This window comes from Gallinula chloropus (assembly GCF_964237585.1).
Source record: "Gallinula chloropus genome assembly, chromosome: 5".
In the NCBI taxonomy this organism is placed as follows: domain Eukaryota; kingdom Metazoa; phylum Chordata; class Aves; order Gruiformes; family Rallidae; genus Gallinula; species Gallinula chloropus.
The window spans coordinates 30,906,116-30,916,881 of record NC_140090.1 but is presented as its reverse complement, the minus strand read 5'-3'; the positions used below and the strand labels follow the sequence as shown (position 1 = coordinate 30,916,881).

The window sequence follows — 10,766 nt, the reverse complement described above, 5'->3', positions numbered from 1 at the left end:
AAATGGAACCATGTGTCCATGTGAGAGGGAAGAAGGTGGGTTTAAAATCATTCCTGCCCTGTTGGGTTCTATGAAACACCTCACCAGAGTGTCTGCCAAGGCTAATAATAAATAAATAATACACGTACCTAGATGATTCATCAATTCTAAATAAACAACATAAAAAATAATGTTGTCATGGCAGCAAATATGTTCTGCCTTGAGGAAAAGTCTTCTCCAGAGGTGGAAAAGAAAGAGTTGGGTGCTTAATTAGCTAAGACCTAAAGCATTTCAAGTAAACCACATTTTGTACAAGAGCTAGTGGCTGGACTTCAATGCAAAATGCAGTTTAGCCATTGGTATTTCAAAGCCAAAAAGGCTTCATGGCCACTTTGGCAGCTGCTATTCACAGATGAAGAAGGTCAGATATTATTTTGCAAAAATATTTCTGCCTGGCTAAGCTGAGAAGTTGCTTGAGCTGGCAGCTGGGAAAAGGATTCTCTTTGGGCTGGCCACTGCCTTAAGGAACTCATGTGTTCTGATATGACAACTCAAACATGTTGCAAGACTCTTCAAAGTTTTCATCCATATTCAGTCGCCTCCAGAACGATTTCTGCTTCTTCTGCAGTTCCTTACGCACACACCTGGGGCATGGCACAGCCTTCACTTTGCACTCAGAGTGGAAGACAGCACCACAGCTTTCACACCTGCAAACACAAATTAGCGTCAAAATTGAATGACAACATAGGACCAGAGCATGCAATGGACTTCACATGGATTGCAGGCAGTAGACATTCCTTCAAACAGTGCTGGTAGCTCAAAGAGTAGAATGTTTCAAAAGGCTGGAGTTGTACAACTGACTGTCTTGCCCACACTTCTGCTGATGTAAAGCTACTCAGGATCACTAAAATAAGTTGATTTCATCGATTTGCAGTTCTGCTTCACCTACAGAAATTTTTAGAAGGACTAATACTTATCTTCTTATTAACTAGCATTCAGGTCTATCACAAAACAGACATCAATTTTGTTTATGAAAGACAAGTTTCCTTCTTTGGCATGTAAATGAAGATTAACTATTCATTTCCATAAGATATATTTCAGCATTTGCAATAGTCAAGATATGACACTTTCCTCACTGAAGCTTCAGCGGCCAGCTGCTCTGGAAAGAGCAAAGTACAGTCCACTGCAACAGCAGGAGAAGTAGTGATTCCACAAAGTAAAAATGAAACAGAGGTAGGTAATATTTTCTGCTCTGTGTCCTCTGGAAGATTGGACTAGATCAACACAGTTATAGCTTCTGGCATTCAAAGACGTGCTATTCTGTTCTCAATTATGACTTAAAACAAACCAACTGTCAAACAAGATGACTGGATTACTTTTGGGGAACTCTGAGGCAATGGATGTAATGTCACAACAGATCAAGCCCCTGTTCCAGATGGCTGTGATGCAGTGAAACATCTGATGATCATGGACTGGGCTACAACTGAACAGTAGGATGTTCTCAGCCTTTGAATGCAGTAACTATCTGTAGTGACGTAGAGGGTAATGACTGGTGAGGTTACTACCATTTTGTAACCAAATGAAAAAAAACAAAGGATGGCAATGTCAGTGGCACAAAGTCTTAGATTTTGGTTGGATAATCAAATTCAAAAGTAATAAACCATCAAACTTTAAAGCAATTTGGAAATACAAATGAGGGGTGCTGGTCACCCTTGTGATTCTGTGGGAAGTCTCAAAATGCCCCACACTTTTCCTTTTTTGCAGTGATTGTAGTCAAATGACTATGAGAGATCCAAGCATCCACCACTTTAGTGGCTTTTTTGGTTGTTTGCTTTGAGCGTTTTTGTTGTGGGTTTTTTTCCCCCTCTTAGAAATAAGGTTCTTGTCTTCAAGACTGTGAAGAAAAACTGAAAACATGAAGAAACAAACCCTGAATGCTGAGAAGCCATAATTCCATTTGCAGTATTTGGCATGCAGCCTGGCAAAAATGAGAGAAGTCCATAAGCTGATACAACCTGTTAATTACATGAGCTGCATCTCACCTGTAACTTTTAAAAAACTGCTCCTGATCTGGCTGCACTTGAAGTTTTATGCATGGGTCCAAATGCTGGCTAAATGTTAGTAACTGCAGAGCTTGGAGAAGCCTTTGGAGACATTGAGAGGCACATTTCTACAAATGTGAATCAACAGAACTCAGGTAACAAGAAAAGGAAGGTTAGAGACTAAGTATAACGCTCTGTATCTACTAACTATTATGCCCTCTTGCAGCAAAGCTTCACTGTTGTATTTCCACATTCAGCTAGTGAGTCTAAATCTGGTTTTGAATCAAGAAACTGGCTCACACAGATATATTTATCATTTCTGTGCTCAGCGTGTGTGTGTTATGGCCCTGATCCAGTGAAGCACATAAACACATGCTTAGGACTCTCATCCCAGTGATTTCCTTGGGATTACTGATCTGCCTACAATTAAGTATGTGCTTACGTGCTTTGCTGGACTGGGACCTCCACCAACAGACACACTAATGGATGAAGGAGAGACAGAGAGGACAGCAGTGCCTTTAAAACTTTAAATCATTCTGAAATGACACTAATGGTGATTTTATCAAGCTAATTCTCCCTTGTTAGTCAGCAATTTACAGTGCCCTGGAAGTTGCTAGAGGGTAATGATTGATGAGGAGTGTAATTTTGTACTCTCACACTGCCACTCCCTGTGCTCGCTCAATATTTCTTCACAGTATGCATGGAGGTGACAAAACTTATCAGGAATTGCTGCTGAAATGGATGATGCAGGATGAGAGAGGAGCCAGCACACCTGCTCTCCCCAGGGAAGAAAGAAAACCAGCAGAGAAAACAAAGATGGTGTTTAAATTAACATGTATTCATTTTTCAAAAATAAGCTCAGTGGAAAAAATTAACAAAATTCTCTCACATCACTTGGAACCAAAAGAAAGACAAGTCCACACTGTTATTTATTAGACTTGGTGCAACATCTGAAGCTCTGACAGGTCCCCACACTGTCAGGTACTAGCCAGAGACAGTGCCAACAGCCAGCCCTGCACCTCACCACTGCACCAGCAGCCATCACAACCATCATCAGCCCATTCCGGTGCCCCCACCTCTGGCTGTCGCTGTGAACACCTATTTTCTGCTTTCTCCGGTGAAGGCTGATGTACTCCCAGCTCCAACCATAAGGTGCAGATGACAACAAAAACAGCAGCCTGGAAGAACAATGCCCCTAGTTGGAGGACAAACCTGCCTCTTGCTCTCCACAGGGATAGGTAGAGAGGGTACCCAGGTCAGCTTTCACCGCATGCTGTTATCCCCTCATTGCTAAAGAAACTCAGTCTAGGCTGGGGGAGCAATGCTGATCTTGCTCTGCCTTTGGGCAAATAGTAAGTTACTCCCTTTAAAGTAACAGAACTATACTACTCCAAGCCATCTACAGCTTTACTTTTTATTGTATCAAATAGAGGCAGTCTTAGCTGACCCTGGAAATGTCAGCTGGTTGGCCATTCCTAATTTAACCAAGAAAAATTTTAAAGTGATACCAAAACCCCAACCAAAATTACACTCCTTAGAATATTACAAATAGATTGCTTCTTATTTAATCCTGACATCTAGTTTTATCTCCACATGTGAGTCTCACAGTTTTTCCTTAGTGTTGTTTTCAAGCCTCAGTATTCTACAATACTTTTATTTGTTTGGAGAAAACCCACACTTTGCTGTCTCTAAAAGGTTCACTCAACAGTTCACTACACTTAATCATCTTCCATTAACCCTCACTGTTGTCACAGGTACTATTTCTGAGTCCCGACTTCTTTGGCTAGAGACCAAAAAGTCCCTGTATCTTTTGTGAGACTTCTATACACCGCTTTTGAGCCCATAACTACTCAGGCCTTTCATGTTTCCTTCTTTAAGGAATGATATTATGATGCTGCACATTAACAGCATCTTGCTATTTTTCAAATACTATTTGCAGAATTGGTGAACACTGCATGTTGTTTTCATACTAACTTTCAGCCTTCTAAGAAGACATCTTAAATACCTTCCTCTCGGTTTGGGTATTTTCTCTCACTTCTCCTCCCCACCGCCCAGAACAACCCAATTTCTCTTCAGACTATATGGGGTGTTCCAGGTTTTAAGGATGTTTTACTTGTTTGAATGCCAGAGTAACAGAAATGCAGAGAATCATTCCATTGTCTAAATAATTTCTATTGCATTGAAGAGTGTGAGGGAGAAAGGCTGAAACTCGCCACAGCCAGACAGGCATTATAATACTCTTACTACTATCATTACTAATTATAATGCAAAACCCTTCTACATTAAAAGCACAAAATCATTCCTTGTATGCTGAGGAAATGCCAGTGTTAGGCATCTCCCATTATGTCTGCACATCTGAAATATATACATATCATTATTTGACAAACTGTGAATTCTGGTAAGCTGTTTTCATGCTTCCCACATGTATTTCACGGGGTTATGGCTCAAGTAAGCCTAGATTCTGCACAACCAATTGACTTCCCCTCAGTACTGCACCACGATTTAGGTGCCTAAAGAGGGGTGTACAACCCAAAGAGGCCTCAAAGACTTTCCACCTTAAGCAGACAAACAAAACCAGGGATGATCAACTGATGGTCCAGAATGTCATCTGAGAGACAGTTTTATTTGTCTCCAAGGAATCATACAGGTTGACAGGCTGATCAGCATGGCCACGATGGGAGGAAGCTGCTGGGACTAGCACAGTTAATTAGGACAGCTTCAGTACAATGCACATGGGCTGTACCTGTTAGGCTGCCAAATGCCAAACAGGGAATCAAGGAAGCTCACGGCTATGCTGTTCGTCCCTGAAGTGAACAAACAGTGGATGACAGATACACCATCTTACCCACTTCACAAATGGGACACACAAGGTGAACTGACTTGCTCAAGGTCAGCCAGGAGCTCTCTGAAGAGCTGAGAAGGTCAAAGTGCTCTCCCCTGTCTCACTGCAGGGCCAGTCACCCACTATCCCTTCTTCTGTAGTTTTATACATTAACTTCCATTTTTTCATTTGAAAAAAATCCACTTCTGTGCCAAACCTTGCACACATTTGCTCAAGTGAGTAATCCCTTGAAAGGAATGTCAGTAAGGATTTGATTTAAGGCTGAACACTCCTGGCTGCCTAAAAACTCTTCAGGTTTTTTTACTTCTTTCTGCCAATGCAAAACAAACCTGAGGAAAAACAGAGTTGTTCACTGTGTTTTCTTCAGTTGTTGCTATACATTCAACAAGCATCCAAAATACTAAGTTGCCTGTAACTTGGCTATTAAAAAAGCCCCAAAGAGCAAACCAGCGTAGCTGTAGTAAGCCTTACCTAGGGATTCCACCACGATCGCTGTCCCACGCTATGCACGTGTGCCTGGCTGCCAGCATTTCTGAGCTGCTCAGCTGTGAATATTGCAGACGTGCCCTTCAAAACTCTCAGAGACTTTACCAGAACACAAAGAAAAAGCAAACTGGCTAGCCTGTGTTCACTTATAGCACAAAAATTAGCCCCAAAGGCAATCAATGCCTGACACACACGTGCAGCAATATTATTACAGTTGCCTAGGAACCAATGCAAGGAGCCTGCCTAGGGAGGTACACCCATGTAGTAAATGAATGGAAGAAAGTTGGCGCTAATATGACATTGATTTGTCCCTATAAGGGGCTTGTTAGGATAATACCTTGTATGACACTCTTATGGTCTTTATTAGACACAGGGTTTTCTATTAAATGCCATACTTCAGACTTGCTTTTGAAAATTTGTCTCCGAAGAGGAAAGAGGCCAAACAAAATCAGAACAGAGCCCACTACCCAGCATCTCCAACTGTTACATGTCCGAAATTCATTCTAAATGACTAATTCAGTGTTTAGCGAGCTAGAAGTGATTCAAAACATAATCACAGTTTTCCTTTCCATACACCTGCTCATCAGACAGGGATTACCCTTGATATCCCAGCAGAGCTTGAAGACACCCTTCATTTATAATGGCAAAGTTGCGTCCTGGGCTGGCCTGGGAATGCACAGAAACAGCAGAAGTAACTGCAACTGCCAACCATCAGCCCAGCCTGTGTGGGGGGGAACTAATGCAGAGGGGTGAGCTGGTTACAGGTGGCATCTAGCAAAGGGTCTACAGCAACCACCAGCCTGCACTGATGAGTCTCACCAAGTAGAGCACCCATGGTTTGCACCCCTGAACAGCTGTATGGACCTGTTCAAACACAGCCTGACATGGTGCCTGTGACCAACACTGTCACTGTTGCTCTAGTAAAGCAACACCAGGATGGCTGAATGAGAATGATGTGCTACCAGGTGCCAGACCAGGGTCCACTCCCTTTCACCCAGCACAGGCTAGAGTGAGTTGCTGGAGGAGTGACCCATGCGGATGGGGAGGATGGATGAGTAAGCCCCTGTCCTGGCTCAGCCACCCAGGGTTTGCCACTGGGTGCCTCCTCATCTGTACCATCTCTTGCCCCTCATCATGTCATGCCAGCACCCACTGCCAAGGTCAGCTGCGTCCAACAGATATGCAAAGCAGTCAGTGATATTAAAGCCTCATAAATTTGGGGAAAAGCAGACAGCTCACTGGAGGGGAGAAAAAACACTAGTGCTCCACCAGTGGAACCCTGTCAACTCCTCCAGCGCTAGACCCAGAGAAACCACAGAGCAGGCCTTCATTCTGGGGGATCACAAAACAATTCATTACAGGCTGAGCCTGAACAAGAGCAGCTTGATTTAACCACATGCCCTCTGCCTGCAACAGTTGTGTACACAGGCTGAGTTACTGCACCTGAGCACACCAACAGGGCCAAGCAGGAACTCCCAGACTCCTCTTCGCAGAGCTCTGTTGCTCCTGATTAATGAGAGAAGTGTGTCCTCAGTTTCCTCCCAGCTGTGGCTGCAGGGATTTATGCTACACTACTAATGTGTACTTCCATGCTTGTATCCAGCAAGAGAACTATGGAGTTACTGTTGACCTCAGACAACTCACAAAATGCAGTACTAAATTCAGCAATCCCAAGACAAGTAATGTGGCCTGTACATAGCAGTTCATAAGGAATCAGTAAAGGGACATTAAAATTGGTATTGAAATATTTAATCTGAAACTCACGTGATTACACTTTGGTCAGTGGAGCTACGTTACTTTGGAAAGCAGAAAGGTCCCACCCATGGTAGATCCACTACCATCAAACCACTGGAATCAGCCTTGAGATGTCACGGAGATTCAGGCATTTCCATTGCTCAGGCACACAGCCTCTGCAGCTGCTGTGCTATGAACTGGACTTTGCCCCTCTACCCCTCCTACTGTTAATGAACTGTATTCACAAAGTGGTGGCTGAAGATGTAAAAGCAGAGAGTCAAGCAATACTATTAACAGTAATACTGACATAATTCCCTCACCCGTTATAATTTGACTGCATGATTCTACTAGTTTGCGTTTTTCTCAAGTCTGGAAATCCTGCGATTAAGCCAGGATTTACGCTTTTAATAAAAGGGAAAGGCAAAGACACTCAGACTTCACAGCTCTGCCGTAATGCTGAAGACATGCTTAGCTGGACCCAAGATGGAAAAAGTTAACATTTTTTTTAAAAGTAAGTATGTGAACAACAAAATTATTAAGAATTTCTGAGTGCTAACAGTTGGCAATTTCATGGGCTAGAAAGCAACTGAAAAGCTGTTACCTGGTCTACAAGGAACCATATTTGGGAGATGAAGAAGTTTATCTTAAAAGGGAAATTTGTGTGAGGAAGACAGGTCTTGACTGGCAAGTTGGAAATATCTAGAGTGAGGAAGACACAACAGGGAAGGTGCAAAACAGAAACTGGAAGCAAGATGGCCGCCACGTTCAGCCAGCAGGGAGAAACACCAGGCAGCACTGCAGAGGCCTTCCACCTTGAAACAACTATCGCCCTTTACACTGAACCTTCTGGTTAACACCACTCCCACACAAGGCAGGTGAAAGCAACCTGTAAAGCTAACTTGGTTCCAAAGTACAATGCTTGATGAAAAAGCCAGTATATTTTATCTATTTGTGTATTCTAGGTAACATTACTATGTTACTCTGCACAGGCAAAAATCAGATGATCTGGGCCAGAAGATATTGACTACTTTTGACAGATTCAGGTGAAATTAAATTACCAAGAGGACTTAGCATTTACTTAGGAGCCAAGTTTCCTTAAAGAAAGTGCTGAGCAGATCACTTTCAGGGTGCTCAGAACCAACTATCAACATCCAATAAGCTCTTCCAAAAATTAGGTACTAAAATACAGCACAGCTCAGGGGAACTGGGCTTGGGGAAAGGCTGTCTAGCACCAACCAAACTAAGCAAAGCAAGAGGGAAAATTATGTTCTCTGAATGATGCTTTTGACCTGTGCCAAAGTATTTCCTGGAAATGTTCTATTGCATATTTCAGTCTCTCCATCTAATATCTATCTTTAACGTTCTCCCAAAACACTCAAAGCTGGTTTTGTCCAGTGACATGGCATCCATAACACAGTCAGCTATAATCTTGCAAAGACTCTGGCATGCACATAAAGCTAAGCACAGCCTCAGCGTCTTTAGTAGGACTTCTTGCTACGTGTAAAGTTAAGTACATTCATAGGTCTTATCAGGATGGTGGCCAAAGATTGTAGAGGCATCCAAGCTGGCTGATACAGTCAAGCCTGTTCTGTAGCACATCTATTTTAAACTTGGGTCTTCTGGTTTGTATCTCAAAAGGTCTACATGTCTTAACTGATCTGCAGAACAAATTAACTTTGCAAAGTGAAAATAGTTTAGCCTTGATAAATGAATATGAATATGAAAGAGTAACTCTCCAATATTCACACACATATATAGTCACCACAAAAAAAAAAAGGCAAGGAATTGATGAAATAGTCATTATCCAAGCAAAATACAACAAATTGCTGCTGAAAGTAGTCACTAGCATGCCAAAACACAGGCAAGACCAAAACATGGCTATAATCACTTAATTATCTAACTGGACAGAAGACCCTTTGCGATGAATAATCCTATTCTCATTCCAGTGGTATTTTTCTCAGTATTCCTTAGGATCTAAAATTTGTTAAAAATTGTTCTAGCTTATAAAACAAATAAGGCCACATAGTATAGACAACAATATCACTCCACATGCATTTTATTTTTGCTCTTACTTTTCTTTTTTGTTCTTCATTTTTGTTTGGGTTTTTATTTATTTTAGATGCAGCAAACAAAAACTTTCTACCATTTTAGTAAAGAACAAGCAATATCAGAACAACTTGAGGGGCAATGCCTGGCTGCTAACAAATGGGCAAGGATAGCTCTAACAAGCCAATTTATAATCAAGGATATTTAAAATCATTTCATGACACTTGTATAAATAAAATGAGTAATTAATAGGATAATTTTATGTTTCTTTGCTAAATTTAAGCCCAGGGCAAAACAGGAGGTAGATGTTCAAGTTAAGTTGCAAGAGCTTCAGCAAAAGCAGAGCTGTCAGAGTTTACATTAGCTGGCAATTTGCTGTATGAAATGTGCTATTAACTCAGGAGGCTTTAAATATAGTTCTCATAATTTAAAGGCCTTCAGAAAGATGTCAAAATTGTGAAATTTAAAAAGAACCCCGATGACCTGTTATATAAATATGGGTAAGACAGAAAAGAGGAAAATGGAGGACAGAGGAATCAAACTGACTGGAAGGGGTATCCAAAGAGATGGGACAATTTTTCAGAAATTGTTTAACTACTGAATCACAGCTTTCCTTATGCTCTGTGCAGAATGGCCACCTCCCAGGAAAAGCCACAGAAAGGAAATATCATTAGAAAGCCTATGACTTTGTGAGCCCACCCTTACATTCAAGGCAGCAAACTGTTGTGCTGTATTGTTGAGCAGGATGTAAAGAGCCTGCCAAGCACAGCCCACAGATCCGCTAATTAAGTGAACTGATTGTGTTTGTTTTGGAACCGTTTGCCAACAAAGGAATGTGTCATGCTGATTAGTGAGAGAAGGGTATGTAATATATGTGTATTCAAACCCTGAGGAGTGCATAACCCAGGTATTCACTCTGTTTGCTCAAGGACTGACAAAAATGACTCTCAAGCAAATAACCTGACCAAAGAGAAACTCCAGCCCTTAAGAGGGGCCCTCCTTTTCTCTCAGCTGTATCTATCTAAAGAATCATAGAATCATAGGGGTTGGAAGGGACCTCAAGAGATCATCAGGTCCAACTCCCCTGCCAAAGCAGATCCCTAGCTCATATTGCACAGATAGGTGTCCAGACAGGTCTCCAGAGAAAGAGAATCCACCACCTCCCTGGGCAGCCTGTCCCAGGGCTCCCTCACCCTCACTGGGTAAAAGTTCTTCCGCATGTTGGTGTGGAACTTTCTGTGCTCCAATTTGCAGCCATTGCCCCTTGTCCTGTCTCCACACACCACTGACAAGGGGCTGGCCAATTCCCCCTGCATCCCATACTTAAGATATTTATAAACATTAATAAAGTCCCCCCTTAGTCTTCTTTTCTCTAGGCTGAACAGTCCCAGCTCACTCAGCCTTTCCTCACAGGGGAGATGCTCCAGGCCCTTAATCATCTTCGTAGCCCTTCTCAGGACCCTCTCCAGGAGATCCCCGTCTTTTTTATACCAGGGAGCCCAGAACTGGATACAATACTCCAGGTGGGGCCTGACCAGGGCAGAGTAGAGGGGGAGGATCACCTCCTTAGACCTGCTGGCCACACTCCTCCTTATGCACCCCAGGATCCCAGTGGCTCTCTTAGACACCAGGGCACA

The 10,766-nt window shown here is 42.4% G+C and overlaps 1 protein-coding gene across 1 annotated transcript in view; it reads right to left on the bottom strand.

The window, feature by feature from the left end:
- Window positions 1-372: 372 nt before the first annotated feature.
- Window positions 373-10,766, bottom strand: part of PLEKHM3 (pleckstrin homology domain containing M3) — a 71,962-nt gene continuing 61,568 nt past the window's right edge. The window contains exon 7 of the mRNA XM_084265619.1: window positions 373-686. Coding sequence (XP_084121745.1) covers window positions 509-686 — 178 coding nt within the window. The 3' untranslated portion in view covers window positions 373-508. The remainder of the gene's footprint in view (window positions 687-10,766) is intronic.